This window comes from Pterocles gutturalis, unplaced genomic scaffold (genome assembly GCF_000699245.1).
Source record: "Pterocles gutturalis isolate BGI_N339 unplaced genomic scaffold, ASM69924v1 scaffold18048, whole genome shotgun sequence".
Lineage (NCBI taxonomy): Eukaryota > Metazoa > Chordata > Aves > Pterocliformes > Pteroclidae > Pterocles > Pterocles gutturalis.
This window is the reverse complement of record NW_010123482.1, coordinates 35,566-55,502: the sequence shown is the minus strand read 5'-3', so window position 1 is coordinate 55,502 and position 19,937 is coordinate 35,566. Positions and strand designations below refer to the sequence as shown.

Sequence of the window (19,937 nt, the reverse complement as noted above, 5' to 3'; positions counted from 1 at the left end):
AACATCTTTCTTTCAACCCCTTATACAATCTCAGTCTCCCTTCTCATCTCCTCTGCCTCTTTGCCTCTGCTACACCCTTCTCATCTCCTCTGCCTCTTTGCCTCTGCTACAATTTTCTGACTCCTTTTATAAACATACTAATACAGATACATGACGTTTTCATTTATATCTTAAAATGTCTCCTCTCCTTCTGTTTCTTTAATCTTCATTTTTACTGGTAATTCCAGTCTCTTTGTCACATCTGTCCCTAGCATTTCTCCCAGACTCTTGGCTGACCAGGCTCAGTTCTTCTTCCTCCTGATGACCAACTCTCTGTCTCTATCTACTTCTTTCCTCTCCTTGTTTTGCTTTTGTTCCCTCTGCTTTAATATTCATTTCCCTTACAGAGACCAGCAGAGGTGTAGGAAAACATCCCACTGAGAGTATAGTTTCTTATGAGAGAAAAATCTCAGCACTCATTTCCCTTTTCCAGAGACAAATATATTGCAGGGAAAATTGTGCTTCATCTCTGTATTCCTGTCAGGAATATAACTAGTCATTCTGTGGTGATGTCACATTAATCCAGTCTGGAGAAAAGTTGCAAGAAACTAAAGCAGAAAACTAAAAGACGTTCTGAAACATTTCTCTCAGGAACGCCAAACTAACTGTGACCTTTAGGGTTAAAAAACTAGTTATTTTGGACACATTTTTACAGGGTTATAAAACACATACTTTGTGCAGTACATACCATCGTTGATTTGCTGATGCAGGCCATTTCTTACGCTAAGAATTTTCCTACCTTACGTCTAGAGTAGGAAACTAAGCAGGGTACAAGACACGTGCTCTGAATGTATGTGCTGTTTCACTGACAGCGTGGATCCTGGAATAGCTTGAACTATCTCACCTAGCACTCTGCCAGACATGGCCATGGCCACTTTGTGGTCTGGGGATTGCATAGAGGAGGGCTCCCCAAAGGGTGCTTGGTTTTGCGGGGGATGAGAATTAGTTATACAAATGCAAGCTGTGTCATGCCATTTGCTGAGGATTAGCCTTTGTTAGCACATATGCGACTTACTCAAAAAACAAACACTAGCAAAAAAGCTCTTCAAATGAACATCATTCTCATTTTCCACTTAACAAAACTATTTCTCCTCCATGGGTTTGTGTTAATGAGAGTGATACCACCTAAGTGATCTTAGTTAAGTATATTGGACAGAATAGTAACAACTTCTAAAATAGTAAGGAACAATCATTGTCCTATATAGATTAAATGTAATTGACATTTCACATTTCTTTTGAGGAGATTACAAAGATTATAAAATCCCTGTGTGGTGAATACGAATGCCATCTGTTACACAGTTTCAAACCTACTTCTCAGAAAAACGTTCTTGCTTTTATGAAAGGGAATAATTAATTTGAAATAGAAAAAGTTTTATCAATTTGTGACAGTCCAGAGGAAGTGAACTGTTCTGCATCATGTGGTAGCTCCATCGGGCTATATAATATAACTACAAATTATGGTTTTACTTAAGTTTGCATGTAGGCACAAAAGATGCCATTCTAACTGACCAAAATTCTGGAACATGCTCTGATATTTATAGGCTCATTTGTCTTTCTTCCCTGCTACAGCCTTTTCAATAACTACTCCAAAACATAAATTATTTGAAAATTCTACAAAAGGTAAAACATACTTGCACTCTTAAAAGATATATTTCTGGTTTATATTAGATATTGGAAGCCTAGCAAACAATTTGACATTTCAGACATTTAATGAAATACAAATTCTTACTCTTGATATCATATTTTTACACCACAACCTGTTATACCTGCAAGAGGAATAAATTCAGACCTGGAAGTGCTAGACTAAAAATAAGGACACGTGAGACTGCCATTCATTTCCAGACTGGTCTACAGAACTATTCCTGTATTCTCAAGTGTACATTAAAATCTCTACTGTCCTACAGAGAAAATCTCTTTCACTTGGATTTATAACATCAATAGCAAGTCCAGAAAACTATAGCACTTGTGAGTCAAGTACAGAAAATATGTATTTTAAGGCATTGCCCTTGTTCTTTAAGTAAAACTGTTTCAGATTGTATTCCAATGGCCTAAGAAGATGTCCACAATGCCTTCAGAAGTCTAAGCTTATGGAACATCATCCTCCTATTCAAGAGTTGCAACTTAAAATGTTCTTCCCAATTGCCTGCAAACATCTGATGGTCTCTGTTTGACTGCTTTACGTTTTACTTATTCATAAGAGATGCTTCCTTTAAAATATCTTTATACCCATTTATAAACAGAATGAAGGTCACATTTTGGCTTAAACTGACATTACTGTCCTTTTATTTATTCAAAATATCAAGACAGGGATAATCTGCTTGGGGGTATTCTATCCACTCTGACAATGCTGAAATTATTTTTGTTTGCACACAAAAATTAATAGAGATTACACAACATTTGAAGATTTCTGTGTGTTTCTCATCACTATTCCACTCCGTACTCCAGCTCTTGGAAGAATGGACAGTGGGAACACATTGTTGAAGAAAAGCTAGAATCATGCAGTTAGCAATACCTAAATATATTGGAAGCTCTTGGGGCAGAAAATTAAGATGAAACCATGTTTGATGCTATCTTGCTTGTTTTACCAGAAAGGCACACAAAGACCTTTTTTCCTTCTGAACATGAGTGACTATCATCTGGTCCTGGTGACAGAATAGTTATTAATTTTATTGATTTGTCCCAAAATATCTTCTACTGATTTTTTCATTTGATACACTTCTTCAGAGTCATCCTCCAGAAAGGAGAGGCACATAAAGAAACTTCTCCAGTGTCCTCAATGGGGAACACTGATGTTCAGGCACATAAAATATAAATCTTCAGTGTATATCAAGTACCTTCCAATCATTTAATCTTGAAATGCTCTTCAGCAAAGTAAAAAAAAAAAAGCAGAGTGGAAGCCTGCATAGGTAACGGGTAGGTGATAGACCTGACTTTGATGTCTTGGGAGTTCTGCTGCTTGATGAGTGACCAGATACAGGATATCACAGGGACTCCCAAGGCTTTATCCAGCCCTTACTGCTCATCATGTGAGCAGCAACGATAGTTCCAAGGGTGAGCATGTGAAGAGCAGCTATGGAGCTCTGGGAGAGTGGCAAAGGGTATAAGGGCCAGCTGGTTTTATCCTAAAACCTCCCAGGGAACGAGAAAGATTCATACAGGAGTGAACATATCCTACACGGTAATACCTTACCACTTAGCTGATGTCAGAGGCAGGACTTTGGCTTTTATGACCACAGGAGCTTCTTTAAGGAGTGAGAACTATTGAGAAGAGATGGGATACATCTGACCAAGAGTATCTTTGCTAAGTTAGTGAGAAAACCTTTAAACTAGGTACATCAGGATGGGGTTGCTACAGCCTTAAGAGAAGTCAGGGGGGGTGGGGGGCCTTACCACTTAGCTGATGTCAGAGGCAGGACTTTGGCTTTTATGACCACAGGAGCTTCTTTAAGGAGTGAGAACTATTGAGAAGAGATGGGATACATCTGACCAAGAGTATCTTTGCTAAGTTAGTGAGAAAACCTTTAAACTAGGTACATCAGGATGGGGTTGCTACAGCCTTAAGAGAAGTCAGGGGGGGTGGGGGGCACAGAGAAGCATCCAAGGGACAGCGTGACGGTTTTTTTTCCTTTCCTTATGAAAGTGGCATGACCGGGGCCCATCTCCAGGGGCTGTACATGAATGAACACAGCATGGGAAACAAGAGCAATCAGAAGTTCATGCACAGATGCAGAGCAATGACCCCACTGGAATTACAGAAATACATTGGATCCCGCATGACTGGAATGCTGCAATGGATGGATACAAGCACTCAGGAAAGGAAGGCTGGGAAGGCAAAGAGGAAGAGGGTTGCGCTGCATGCAAAGGGCTGAGTCAAATGCATATAGTTTTTCTTTAAAACAGAAAAGGAGACATTCAGGAGGTCACAAGATCAAAAAGACAGATCAAAGGAGAAGTGAGGTTCTGCCAAGAGTCTGCTACAGACTCTCTGATCAAGTAGAGCAGGAAGATGGACTAGATGATTTCCAGAGGCCTGTTCCAAGCTAAATCAGTCTAGGATTCTGCAGTCTTTAGATCCGGCCTTCTTACTACCCTTAAAAGGTCACTTATTTTATTCTTGAGTTCTTTCAGAGGTCTTTGGTCAATATCTTCTGATTTGAAATATTACTATATATTTTATCTACATGTCCTTTAGATAAGCTTTTTCTATAGTCCTTTTATTCTGAAGTAGATCCTTTGATGAGTACCTATAAAGTGGGGTTCTAGCACAGAAAGTGCTCCAGTTTCTTTCACAAATAACAGAAACACAAATAATGCATTTTGCATACTTCATATATCCTTCACTTTTCCAACCACTCTAAAAAGAGTCTGATCATCCATTCACCATACAAACTACCTGTCAAGTTTTGGTAGTTGTCATGTTTGAAGAAAGATTTATCATCACTTATAAGGTTCACTGTTCCTTAAACAATTTTGCTCAGCTGTATTGTTTTTAGATTTAACCTGCCAGAGTTCATGATCTTTTCTATTTTTGTTCTTTTGCACACAACTTCAGATTTGGGAAATATGATTACTTGCTTCTAAGTATTTCCCTATTTAATCTGCTGATTTGCCATGCTGAGTTACTTTTGTTCTTTCTCAAACGTTTTTTGATAGAGAGTATATATCTGTCCTTCTGATATAATGCTCTTAAATATTTTCTGGGATACTATCAGCTTACTTTATCCTTATGCAATTACTTTTGAAGCTGAGCACAATTCAGGTGTGGATTTCTGACTTGGAATGTACAGACTGAGTACATTTTACATATCTGACATGCATAATGAAATATTTTATTCTCTGTTGGGAAGAGGGTGTACTTAAGTTAAATCTTAGATTAAGATTGCCAGTATAAAATATTGATAATTTTGTATTGAAATAACATCTTTTCATGAAGAATAGGTAATAGGTATGTGTAATTTCACAAAAATTAGATGCCTATAAACTTCAATTTACTTATTTGTCCAAGAGAGAAACAGAATTTGCTACATGTTTTTAACCACAATTTGAACTGTTTCAAAGGAGCTAACCTGTTTCTAATATTCACCATTGCACCAAGTATTTCTGATAGTAGTTAAAACCTCCTGTTTTCTCTAGATAAACATAGTAAAGGCATAATAATTTGAATTGAAATAATATTCCTTCATAAAAAGAGAAATAAAAATGATGTCACAATTTTAAGAAATAGGAAATCTGGATGAATAGTTCAAAGAAAAATCTTAATATACTTCTTTTGCACTACAAAGTATACAGTTTTTAATTATTTCAAGAATATTTACCTAGCATACTGCTTAATTGCAAAGAAAATCTAAGAACTCTCCTGAAGTAATCACATTCATCACAGGGTTAGGGTGAGGGTTATTAGGGTTATTGTATCAGGTCAGCAGTAATATTCTTAACCTGGGTGATTAAATAGAATTTTGGCTACTTTAGAGTGGTTTGTATGTCTCTGGGTACCGTAGACATTAAGAGGAGTAGTTTATTTGAGTATTTGACAATATGGATACATCCTATTCTGTTTGTAATGCCATTTATATTGCTGCTCTGAATTATTCTTTTACTGTATTGCGTGGATGCTCTCAATTACTTTCAGTTCCTCCTTTATCATCAATGTACATTAAACACCACAAAGTTTAATACATAGTAAAGTTAAACTTTGCAGATAGGATCTGACAGTTTGTCACTGAGTTGCAGTGAAGATTAGGTTTCTGTGTACAAAATTGCATTTCTTAAGGACCATTAAATTCAAATAAGAATTGTTTTTGTGGCCCTGTATTCTCCTTCACTGGAGACAACACCAAGAATCTCAAAACACTGTTAGGCATAATTTTTTTGAAAACTTTTTTGTAATTTTTCTTGCTTTTTCTGGTTACTTATATACTTGGAGGAAGGGTGACAGATGTGCCAGAACTGCAAAGATCATTCAGGGGGAAGAATGGGGAAATAATCTTCACTGTGCTTGATGAACACACTGGAAGGCTTGAAATTCTTTATAAATGTGAAATGAAAGCAATCCCTCTGATGGAGACAAATCATGAAAGAATCTCTGCTATCATAATCTTGTGTGGATGTCTACCAGACAAAGAATAACTTTAGATACTTCTAAAAACACTTTTACAAAAGCAATTACATCTTTTTCTATTTAAAAATACTTTTTTCTAAAAAAACCCAAGAAAGATTCTTTTTATTTTCTAGGTCTGTGATAGTGGATCCTTTCTATCATATGACAATGATTACCAGCAAGGCCAAAATGTATCTTGTAGAAATAGTGTTCCCAATGCAAGTCCTGCTTGTACAGAACTTTTAGCAAAAGTCCTTCAACATTATCCTCAATGCTGTTCTCAGGAAATGTATTTAATGTCCCTAGTGCTGGGAAGAGGTACTGTCTGTGAGAGCAAAAAGAAACAGTTCTATTTAAGTACATAAAGATAAGCATTGGCATAACCTTTTCTCTTTTTCCTGTTCTTGCTGCTGCTTTTATGAAAGTGCTCCTTCCAAGTTGCACACTGTTATATATTTAGAGGCATACTTCCAGTTCATACATCAGACTTCAGCAGAATTACAAAACAGATAACTCCTTTCTGTGATGCTTTCCTATGTCAGTTGAGGACCTTGAAAAGCTGATTATTTAGTCTTGCTAAATGATTTCACATAGTAAATGGAGTTATACTGCTGTTCTGTGAAGCTTTTTTTGAATAGTGAAGTGAAAACACACCAGAGAAACAAAGAATGTGACTAGATGCAGTCTAGAGATGAAGATTAATCCTCATGTCTTCCCTCCCTGATTCAAGTGGTTAATCACAGATGTTTTAAAAAATATGAAATAATAATTTGACTTTGCATCTAGAAAGTCACAATTGTACCTTTTTTGAAAGGTCACATGAAACTAAACTAAAAATTCAAAATTCACTTTCCTTTCCAGCAGCAAGGGAAGCAAAATGCTTTCTTATGTCTTATGCAAAAATGCTGTGTCCCATTACATATTTTAAATCTCTGCCCTTTTCTGATGAATTTTAAATGTCAATGACCATAAGATGATGTGCTTCTGTTCCACTGCAGTCCTGGTCATTATAGCTTTATTACTCATTTTTACTTACACAGGGGAAAACCAGATTAATTTAAATGTATATAAGACATATAAGGAAATCATCGAAAGACATGTACTACAGAAGCCTTTTTTGGTGATGTTGACTTCAACTGTTTAGGCAGCAACCAACTCTTAAGTTTCTTCAGCAACAGTGACAAAGCAATAACTCAGTGCAAGAAACACAGAAGAGGAAGAGCATGGCAAAATGTATATATACTGTTTTTGCTCAGTATGCCACTTCTTGTATTAAAACCAATGGGAAAGACATAGCTGATCTTTCAATTAGCTGTAAAAACAAATGAAGCATAAACAAAACCCAGAAATACATGTTAAGTATGCATGCATTCCAAAATAAACTAAGAGAAAAATCTCTCATTCAATATAACATACATACTCCTTGTATCTCAAATTAAAATTTTTCTTAAAAAGCATTTAATCTGAAAAGGAAATAAGCAGTTATTATTAAAATTTTTCATTTTCAGTTAAAGTTGATTTACTAAAGTTTGATTTAGTAAATCAAGTACTGTAATCTGAAAAGTAAGACTTATTTTTGGGATATTCTTCATTTTAAAGCTCCTAATTTGGATAACTGGAAAACAATTCCTGTTTGGATCAAATAACAAGCACATTACCTTCTCCAGGAAGTATGTCTGTAGTTTCTCAAGTTATTCTTTGGACACACACGGGAAAAGACATTCATAGAGCACAAGTATAACTTGCCTTTTCTAATTCAAATTAGACATTGTTTGCTCATCAAATATGGACAATAGTGCCATCACGTCAATCAGTTTTTGTAGTCCTACATCTTACCAGAGAACCAACCCAGAACATAAAAAAACCCCCTGGAATATTGTAACAGGAAAGTCTAATAACAATATCAGTAAGCTATTTGCTATCTGTGCATCCACTGCAGTATTATTTACTGTGAGGGTGGTGAGGCACTGGAACAGGTTGCCCAGGGAAGCTGTGGATGCCCCACCCCTGGAGGTGTTCAAGGCCAGGCTGGATGAGGCTTTGAGCAACCTGCTCTAGTGGGAGGTGTCCCTGCCCATGGCAGGGGGGTTGGAACTAGATGGTCTTTAAGGTCCCTTCCAACCCAAACCATACCATTCTATGATTCTATGTTGCAGTTTTGACTATAAATAACGAGCAACAGACTATGTCCAGAGCTTCAAAATGTTACCAGGAAGAAAAGTTTTGTGGGTATAACAAATAACTTTTATTATACCAAACAGTAGGACTGAAAAAGTAGACAGGTCTTCTAGCATACAGGCCCTCCACCAGGTCTATTTGAGCAGTTGAGACCAGAAAAATATCCTGAGAAGTAGCATGGACAGCACAGGGCTACCATCTCTTATCCTGGTCTTGCTGCCTATCATGCAGAAAGTTTGTCTCCATCTCCATAAAACTCCATACTACATCCATCCCTACTATATAAAACTTGATGCTGGGTGCCCTCTGGGTAAACTTTCACCTGTTTAGCCCTCAAAAATTATTATCTTTTTGTAGAACAAGAAAATATGCTAGAAGCCTCGGGGTGTAATATGAATGTACAAAGCTTATCAGGATACTATTCCAGGAATGTGGAGGGAACCAAACCTGATGCAGCCTTGTCTGCCTCATCCATGCTGACTTTTGGGAGTGTTCACCATGCTCTCTCTCTGTTGTTTGGCATTCAGGCCAAACCCCAATCAACCTCTTCCTCCTCCACATACTGAAACCTCTTATAATTTTCTTATCCCTACTATGAAAACTTTTGCTCAGGCAAAGAATACCTACAACCTTTTCTGCCAGTCTCCCAAATATACTCCTGTGACTTTTCAGCTCACAGGGAATGCTGATATTAAAATAATCCTTGTTGCTATTTTCTTGGCTTTAAAATCTGAATCCATCCATTTCCTTCATTGTACTTCCATGTAAAATTCAAGACCAATATTACAGTTAATTCTTACCGATTTATAGGAACTTTATGTAGGCCCAATAGGGACTTGAGAATACTGCTAGCTACCAATCTCCCATGATGTATCTTATCTGGGAAACTACAATACCCTCCTCAAACTGAAAGCAGACATGAAATCTGAAACGTTGCAGATTGGATCATCTAGTAAGACAACCAAAGGAGTATTCAAGACCAGTAGGTAATTAATAATAATAAAGGGAATATTTAGGAAAATATTTATGAACAAATTCTGAGGATCCCAGAAAAAAACAGGCTGCAATGGACCTCTGCAAATCATCTATTCCAGGTAAACGCTGGACTGGAACAGACCTTTGGAAGCAGCTTGCCATCTACTGCCTCACTGATGCTGCCCAGTCTGCAGCGAGGGTCCATTGCCACAGCTGCACGCTGCCGACTCAGCTTCATTCCAGAGCATTAATTTTTTAAGAACCACTTCCATTTTATTCTGCTTTGAGCAGTCCAGAGTCACTATTATAACATGGTTTTTATTCACTTATTACTGTTCCTCACTTCAATCTGCTTTTCCTCAAAAATGACACCTCCTTCCATCAGCAGCCAGCCCTGGCAGAAGCTGCATGCTTCTCATCACCATGTCTAACAGCTTTGAAATTCAAAGTAGGGCTCCCGTGAAACTTTAACTTGAAACAGAGACTGATGTACACTACATAGACAGCCTTTTCTGAAAGCCAGTAGTATTCAGAACTGATAAGGCAATGACGCAAGAAGTCTGTATAAAATTTAGTACCTGCCACTCACGCTACTAGAAAAACCTAAGGCAAAGAAAAAGTACCAAGACTTCTTTTGTTCCTCAGAGCACCGACCACACAAAAAATAAACAAGGAAGAACTGAAGAGTTTTAACAGGCATTACAACAAAAATGATTCCACCTCTACATCCCATTATTGAAAATATCTATCTATCTATCTATATGATTCTTACAGACAGCCTTCAGGATATACATATGTACACACACAAATAAATGTATTATATGTCTTAGTGAAAACTATGTGTTTTATGGCTAATAACAGCAATATCCAACACTTAGCACATACCATACTCCATTTTTAAACATATTGATGTACTTAGTTTATATTGCTCTTCACATTCTTATACAGTAGTACTTCACTGACCACAGAAACATAACCAACCACGACAAGAAATGCAGCAGCTGTTGAACAGCTTTTTGTCAGATACACAGAAAGATTTAATGGCAAGACTGGCCCAGGTAGCCAAAGTTACAGATGAATTAAATAGTGAGAATATTATTACCCAAGCTGAAAATTTGACCAGGATATTGAATTAACCTGTTATCCAAACTGCCATGATACTATTAGCCTGCTTTAATAAATAAAAAAGCAACCACACTCTACTTCACTGTCTAAATCATCTGTCTCCCATTTGGTTCCCTTCCTCCTACAATAGCTTTTGAGCTTCTTGGACAATTTCAACCAAATTCAACAGACAAGTAGCAGTCTCAGAAATACTACATTCATACAAACTTCCTGAAACTCAGACAGAAGAAACCCATTCATATCTCCACTGAGAGACTGCAATGGGCAAGAAGACCTTATATCAGAAAATCCGTATGAGAGAAAGACCTTGTAAATGTTTGTTATGGAAAACCTTCAGTCACTGCTCGTTAAACATTAAAGACAATCAACTTTCAGAAATAAGTCCACAGGAAAACCAGCTTACTTAATTCCAAGTCATGAAAATGATTAAAAACTGCAAGAGGTCAAGACTGGATTTGTATGTCATGTAAAAGGCATTACTTTTCACAGGCAGGAATAAATCTCACAAGGCTAGTCAAGCAGGAAGATCTCTGTACACCCAACGTTTCCGTGCCTTTTGATGGAGGTTTGGGTTTGTAGGATACACTATATCCATTTCTTTATTTCAACTGTTCCTCCAAAACTCTTTTCCCTTAGCTTAAAATATACATTCTAGCATGAGTATTCTCAACACAAAGTATCACCACATATATCTGTATAATTACAAACCTATTACAGGAAGGATTAATATTGTATCTTCATATTGATACTAAAGCCTTATGATTATGAATAAAAACTAAAATACAACCTGCTTTTAACAACTTTTAACAACTGAGTTTTCAACCAGAAAAAAGTTTCACGTTAATAGAAAAAGTGTAAAGGTTTAGAAAAGATATTTTAAATAGTGCCCTCTAATTCTGGGCTTAATATAAATCCTTTTATTTTTAATTTAACTCCATGCAGTGGTTCTTTACCTTCTAGGACCATTTTTTCTTCATTACATAATGGAAAGGAGGTCTGTATCTAATATGCGACTGTCACATTTGTTTAGAAGATAACGGGCATGCACCTCAGCCAAACTGGCATCAGTTGTGACTATGCATCACAATCAAAACTTCTAATCTTAACTGACTGCAAACTTTCAGAACTCTATGGCAAAAAGTTACTATAGTTCAGTCATGTGGATTACTCATTTGGATATGCCTATGCAAGCCAGAATTCACCTCATCAAACACAGATAAAATCAGCCATACCTACCAAGGTCCCCTCCACAGACAAGTGAGGAGAGGCAGACACTGCTAGGATGATCCATCTCCTCTTCAAGTAGGAGGAGACTTAAGATAGATACGGTGAAACCACCTGTATCTCTATAAAAGGATCCTAGCTGGCTGGTGTTGATGCAGTCAAATCACATTCCTATACTTTGGCAACACCCTGTTCTAGGAATTTATGTGCTCATTCTGATGCATGATTAAATATGCAGTGTGAGCACCTGTTGGTGGAGAGACACCAAGTATCATCTAACAAATCATTTGATAATGAGTCAGTAACCCACTGATACCTAGTCATTTTATTTCAGTCAGTGAAATTACACAAGAGAAAATGTATTTGAATTCAAGGAGCTTACAAACTTGTAAAAGGAGTTCTGTATACACATAGTTGGATGCTCTATATTAATTCAAGTATGCTACACAGAAGTTAGAAACAATTTTGGTAACAGTTCCTCAGATGAAAGGTTATTATTACATTGTCAAGCCAAAAAGAAGTGTTCAGCAGAAGCATGGATTCATTCTTGACTAAATTTAACTTTCATTATGTGATACATAAACTGAGAAAAATTTAGAGCTACAAACATCAGAGGTTTACTACTACAAATCAGATATTTATATAAGTGCAATAATATAATATTGTAAAAGATGTAAAAAGTACTAAAAGTTAGCTTCTTAATATTATCCAAGTGCAAGTTTAAATTATGTAACTTAATACATTTAATTTTAAAAACAAGTATAATTAAACTATCAGAATCTAAAATAATAATTGTATCTGAAAATGACCACTTAAATTTAGGTCACAAAATAAATCACGTAAGCATCAACTTGATCCTTAAATGCAGACAAAATCAGCCTGAAATGTTGCACAGAAAATCAGATGGAGGAGAAGCTACATACATCCATCTCATAAATAAAGAACAAATAAAAATCAACTCAATTATTAGTATGCTAGCATTTTAATTCAGATATAAAATGAAATTTAAAAATTTGTTACTTACGCTAGAGGTCTGTAACAATGTGGACTCCTGAATAAACTACAATCAGTTTCTTCGCAGGAGAGAACTGTCTAACTTTTCCACTACTTTCAAATCTGGACTGGAAGATATTTTAGGCCTGGCCAAATATCACTGGAAGAAATTCGTTCACATGTTTGGCTGTGTTTTGCATTCCATCCTGTTGCTTTGGCATAGAGACGCAGCTAATTATAATCTGTGACCTAAGTGGCTAATTCTACTGCTAAAATGGTTGTATATTGACTCCAGAAATGAACTGTCCCACTGTAAGACATAACCAATCCATAATCCATACTAAAATGGCCCTGTCACATAATGCCAACTGCTTTATTAAAATCTGAGAACATGCAGCACTTCACAGAATCTGCATGTAAAAACTATTAACACGGTTAGCTGCTAACAGCACAAAATGCAAAATTAGAAACAAAAAAGACTTCTGCTTTCTTTTCTGAATCCATATGTAACATCCAACTGAATTTTAACAGTTGTTTTCTTTTAAAACATTTAATTGTAAAGCTAACATTATTTTAACGGTAATCTATACTGGCTGGTATATAAAGTCTCTTTAAAAAAAGGAAATACATATATTATAATATACCTATAATAGCACACATTAATTTTATACAATAACTACACTAACAATTACCAACCTTTACAAAATCTTAAGCCATTCTCAATATTTAAGAATGATGCATACAAATACCAAGAGCTATAAACAAAAAAAAGGTGCATATATTACATATTTTAAGATTATATTATAGAAATATTGAGGTATCTTCTTTCAGTGACATTTAAGCTTTGAATTCCCAAATGCATAAACAAGAATTCCAGCCTGGCACTGGTTACAGTAGACTGACTATACAAACAATGGCCGACAGACTTTCTGTTCAGCCCACGATATTTTAAAATCTGTGCTGGTTGCTGTCTGCAATTTAAAAAGCATTAAATCATACATTTGTAAGATTTACAGAATAAAAACTATGTGTTATGTGAAGCATTGCAATTATCATCTATAAGTTCGGACAATTTCATTTCTCTAAGCAAAATGTTTCCTTTTCTCTAGCCACGCCCTCACACTGTTATCATGCTTTAGAAGATGAAACTTCTATCAGACATTTAACAGTGGCAGACCATAAATTTAGTGCAGACACAAATCCAATTGCTTACAGGCATACAAGATACTTTTTTCCATTTATGAATTCTGTGGCCATTAATAGTTTCTGAGACTCTGTTTACATATACAAATGGAGAAGCTCTTTTCTACACAAAGGAATTAATTCACTGGTATCTGACAGAAATTACAAATATTTTTCAGTATCTTTAAAACAACTTTTATATTTAATCTCATGGATTTATGAAAGACAAACTGGGATGAAAGCATTTGTATATTGTGTTAACACCAACACTTTTCTTTAATTGAAATTCCCTGCAAGTATCAGAGCAATAAACCTATAAATGCCAGGTAGTTTTAAAGGGTTCATTATTCAGGTGATAGGGTATTCATATCCAGGTTATTTCCTGCAAATTTTTTGTCCATTCTTGGAGAAAAGCAGAGGACCAGAAAAAACTGGATAGAAGACCTCAAAAAAGAAACATTTAAACTTCATTTTAATGTTTCCTTTTGGCATATTTGCAATTATTTGATTACTCAACTTATAAAAAAAGATTGACTAACATAAGGCCCATCTACAGAAAGATATTATAATATATTGTATTGCATATTAGAGCATTGGGCTATGATTAATGGGATGAAATTTAACAAGTCAAAATGCCAGATCCTGCACTTAGGATGGAGTAACCCCAGGGACGAGTATAATTTGGTAGAGGAGTGGCTGGAGAGCAGCCCTGCAGAAAGGGGCCTGGGGGTGCTGGTCGACAGCAGGTGCAGCAGGAGTCAGCAGTGTGCCCTGGCAGCCGACAGGGCAAATCCCATCCTGGGGTGCAAAAAACAGCATCATCAGCCAGTCAAAAAAGGCAATTATCCCGCTGTATTCAGTGTTAGTGCAGCCGCACCTTCAATACTGTGTGCAGTTCTGGGCCCCACAATTTACGAAGGATGTGAAGGTCCTGGAGTGTCTCCAGAGGAGGGCAACACAAAGCTGGTGAAAGGGCTGGAAGGAATGTCCTATGAGGAGCAGCTAAGGACTTTGGGCTTGTCTGGTTTGGAGAAAAGGAGGCTGAGGGGGGACCTCATTGCTCTCCACAGCTTTCTGAGAAGGAGAAGTCGAGAGGGAGGTGCTGAGCCAGGGGAGGTTTGACTGGACACGAGGAAGCATTTGTTTACCAGAGGTTGGTCAAACACTGAAACAGGCTTCCTAGAGAGGTGGTTGATGCCCCAAGCCTGTCAGTGTTTAAGAGGCATTTGGACAATGCCCTTAACAACATGCTTTAACTTCTGGTCAGCCCTGGAGTGGTCATGCAGTTGGATTAGATGATCACTGTAGATCCCTTCCAACTGAAACAGCCTATTCTAGTCTGTATCACCCAGTAGCTCTCTTTATGGACAGAACTTTTGTGTTGTTTTCCATGTGTGATTACTCTTGGTCTAGACTAAAGATGTCTTTTGTCTGCTCTTCTACCTATCTAGTATCTGCAAAGTAGAAATTCTAAATATGTAAAGAACAAATAAATACCTCAGTATCTTCTGAAGTTCTCATGAAGCAGGATTGAAGCAAGAGCAACTGTCAGTGAGTTCTGTATCATCTGAAGGCAGCTATCTTCCTATTTAAATGCAAAGAATGAAAGAGAAAGGAAAAAATTTCATAAGTATGAGGAAACAACAAGATATATTCCTGAATTGTCCTCCTGACTACTTTGACTGACATCTTACAAATGATGGACCAAAACCTGCTGAGATTAAAATTGTGGAACACAAATGAAACACTGGACACCCAACGCCTGTTTGGACTGCAAATGCTCATGACAGCACAGTTTACAGTAAATGAGAAATAAATACTGGTCCAAAATCTATGTGAAAAATAATAAAAAATATTTGTGTTGCAATGTTAAAATTCCATCTAACATTAGAATGCATTCGTATAATGAACAATGACTTCAATTATGGGGTTTCATGCATATGTAGAAAAGTCCTTCTCTCAGTCAAGTAATTATCTTCACAGTTCAAGAATGCTGATGTCCTGTTCCCCACCAAAAACAGACAGCATCCTTTTCATTTGGATTTTGAAAGTCAATGATGATGGTTTAGTCCTGGAAAAGTAACTAAGAAAACATTTATTTTCCACATTGTCAGAGTCCACTCATACCAGCACTTGACTAACTGGAAGTACTTGCAAACTTATGCCATGAAAAAAAACAATGGAAAAAGATACGTAAATCATGGTTTCAATATTGTGCCATTAAAATAAATCACTTTTTTTTAGAGCAAAAAATCAGAATTTTGACAAAAATTATGTGTATTCTTACAGTTTAAATACTTCATCTAACTAAAACACACTTTGGTCCTATCTGTATCAGCTTCTCTAATTTATCCAGGTAATTCTCAAGGCTGTGACATGTTTAAAGAGTGTGATAAGGATTTGTTAGGCAAAGAGCATTTAGGGAGAAAAAAAGGATATTCTAGCCTCTATGGAAAACAGAGTTTATCTTAGAAATAAAGCACAACACAAGAATTTTACAATTATTAAGAAAACCTAGCTTTATTTTAATTATCCATGTTAGATTTTCTCTGACTTTTTGTCAAAAGGCAGTATGTGTCCACAGAATTTTATATACTGTAGTCAGGAAATAGATTCTTAGATCATCTGTGCAGTCAAAACAGTATCTGGCTAGTACTGGCATTGTGCTCTTACTCCATTTGCAGTATCTTTCTCTTTGTGGCCTAGAATTAGTCAGTGTCAGTCATGCCCCCTCCTCAGAAGAAAATCAAGATGCCCCGAGCCTCCTGTATCCCCAAAATTGCATTGCAAGAGATAGTTAAAAATGAAGTTAACTATGAATGGAAGTTCTCTACTGATGAAAATTGTAATTATCTGGCAAACAGTAAATATAGCTAAAATTAGGATGCATTAACTCCAGATTAAACAGAAGTTTTGCTATATGAAATATTAAAAGATACTTTGATAAAAGTTCAGAAAGGTCAAATAGTACAGTGAAAGCAATTTACATTAATGATAAAATGGTACATACTTTGGGAAAAAAGTAAAATTCATATGAAAATATATACCTATTAGAATAACCAAATGCCAAAAAAAAAAAAAAAAACCACATGCAAATATTTATGTTAGAATCACAGAATGCAAAACTCAACCCCAACCAAATTCTCAAACAACAGTTCTCCTAACTTCCCACTGCTGTTAGAGGCTCTAACATGATATGAAACAAGAACTGTTGGAAAAAAATTTTTCTAGTGTTTCTCTCCAAAGAACTTTGAGTTGGTTATGTCTGATGTGGTTTTAAAATTTGTAAGGAACAGGACAGCAGGCTGTTTATTGATAGACTGAGACCTTGTCCCTTCCTAAGAATAGGGCTATGGCAAATATCTAAAAAGGGATGTCATCTTCTAAACCTGAGTAAAACAGTGAACCAAAAGAGGACTTAATCTTTCAGATATAAATAAATATAAACATTTGAAAGTTACTGTTACAGCTATTAAAGATATAAAAATGTAACCATTTTAAATAAGTACTTAAACAAGGTGGAAAATACTCCAGACAGGACCCCCTAACATACAAGGTTTTAAGGGAGATCTGCCTAGACCATTTCATTGCAATGATACCTGTAAGGAGCTTCAAAACAGCTTTGAAACTCAGAATATTTATGTTTTATTTGAGTACGAACAAGAATAAACTAAACCAGAAAAATCTGAAAATTACTATCCAAGACAAGATAAAAATAAAAGGACTTATAAGTACCCAACTGCCCAGAATGTCAGTGCACAGCAGGTTCTTGTGTCTGGTTTCTAGGAATTTTTTCCATCTGTGAGGACAAACAGCAGCTGTGGGTCTATGGCCTGATCATCTTAACAGGTGAAAGAGAGACTGAAATACTGCTATCTCCCAGCTCGTTGCTGCCACACTCCTCTTTCTCTATCCCATTTTTTGGCCACATTCTGTCACATGGACTCTCCTCCCCAGTACGTTCAGCAGCTCCAGAACAGGAACCCTTTTCACCTCCTGTTCCCCTGCTCTACGCACTCTCTTTTCAAAGTAACTTAGGCACAAAATGAATTTGTACAAAAGAGATTCAGACTATTATAGAGGGCATGTTGGGGCTTTTTTTGGGGGGTGTGTGTTAAACGGTATCTTCTGCTTGGATTGCATCTTCATACAATTTGATTAAGAACTATTTAAGATCCGTGGGTTAAATACCGTATAACCCTCTAAAGAAGTTAAGTAGTGAAGCAGCAAGTGAAAAGCTGCATGAGTACTTTGTGCTCAGTGCTGTACTCTGCGAAGATGAGCCTGACAGCTCAACTGGAACAGATGCAAGATGGGACAAGCTGTTTTCTAAGAGCAAACAAGAAAGCTCAGGCTCGTAGATCCTTTCAAAGAGTCCAGCTGAAGAGGGAAAGACTAATTTGGAGTTTGCGGCTTGCGTGCAGACTGGAAGACACAATGGAGAGACCTCGCTATAGTAGTATCTTAAAGGCAAAAGATGTTGCCTAACTTAATACTGCAGAGAAGAAAAACCACCAAACGTTATATGACCAAGCACATTTGGAATTATTTTGTCCTACTGCATGGTTGGCACAAGTCAAGCATTCTCCTGAGGGTGAAATTCAACTACTATTGGCTTGTGTAAGTTAACTGTTAGCTTTTTCTCGCCAAGAAAACCAGAAATGTCTACTTTGCTTTATATGAAACTCTACAATATTCTGGACAGGAGAGGGGAGTAAAGCACTTTTTAAAAGGTTCATCACGTTGTGCATTGGGATTTTTATTTTAGGGTATGATTCACTGTGCACCTACTCACAGCTCCATCTGCAAGCACTCTGTGACAGGCAGAATAATATATTTACAGTCGCATTCTGTACGGTATGCCAAGTCACTTCTACAACAGATGTCAACAGCACTGACAATCAACAGAGAACCATGTTTCATGTTCTTTGGTCATAACATTTCCTTTTACATCACTTGTCCTTTACTAAAAACAAAAGCAAAAGCCTCATACCCACTAAACATCCAGAGCAGGATAGTCTAGTCTTCTGCCTTGGGATATCTGAACAATGAGGAATTCAAGTGAAATATATGGTTATCATCCAGTATAGGTGGCTGTATAAAACAGAAAACTGAGTGACTCTCCCTCCATGGTAGAACAGGCTTAATACATCTTGGAACCTCTACATCTATAGCCATATTCTCATATTGCATAAAGATTTGTACAGATATGAACCCTAAAGAATACTACGAGTTTACCACTCACTTTTGTTTTCTTCCTATTTCTTTTATCTCCTTTCATTTTTCTTGCTTCCTTCCCTACTCACAGATCTATCAGAAGGATAGCTGATGGAGAGATATAAAAGTCTCCCCATTTTCTTTTATCATTGAATGTTATTTTTCCGTAACATAATATATATATATAATTCTGACATAGTAAAGCAGGTGTATCTGATCTACGTTTGAAATAAAAACATATAAAAGCATCCAAAACTCTGTTTAAATCCTGTGATTCAGTATCTACTTCATCAGTTTGAATCATTTTCTCATTCACTACCCGCATGCGTCTTCCCAGAAAGAAAGGAAGCACAAGATCAAAACAAAAGAGTTAAGGTACACAAGAAAAATGTTTCCTGTTCCAAAAGATTTAGAAGAGATGTGGAAATACGAAAATTACAGTGCTCTGGCTGGATATCGTAACAGGAAACACGGTCCCAGAGCGCATTTGCTGACAGACTCAATGCCCACAAAATTTTAGTGGACTGCAATTCTGTATTTGGAGCAACCGACTATTGAACTATTTCCATAGGAGGAACCTGCATTAGTTTAATTTTCTTAAAAATGCAGTCACCAATGACAGTGATAAAATTATGGAACACCATTTAAAAATTTAAAAGAAAAGATATAGTGTTAATACAGTGCTTCTTCCCTGAAAAAAATTATTGTGGGATGGTCATACTACAGACCAGCATATATGCTCAAAGAGAGAGAATAAGACTGTCTGTTTAGCTAGTATAAACTAAATGAATACATTCTTAAAAGTTTGTTATGAGTCCTGAAGAGAACTTTGATTTCATTTGCTGCACAGGTTCAGCTTTCAAAATCTTGGAAGTACTTCCAAAAACTGAACTAAAATTTAAAAGCT

At 36.5% G+C, this 19,937-nt stretch overlaps 1 protein-coding gene across 1 annotated transcript in view; it reads right to left on the bottom strand.

Moving 5' to 3' along the window:
* The window catches only part of LOC104465039 (gamma-sarcoglycan-like), a gene marked incomplete at its 3' end in the record, with an annotated part of 48,315 nt that extends 32,917 nt beyond the window's left edge, over positions 1–15,398 (bottom strand). Inside the window, exon 1 of the mRNA XM_010077931.1 lies at positions 15,311–15,398. Within this exon, the coding sequence (XP_010076233.1) occupies positions 15,311–15,334 (24 nt within the window). The remainder of the gene's footprint in view (positions 1–15,310) is intronic.
* Positions 15,399–19,937: the final 4,539 nt, after the last annotated feature.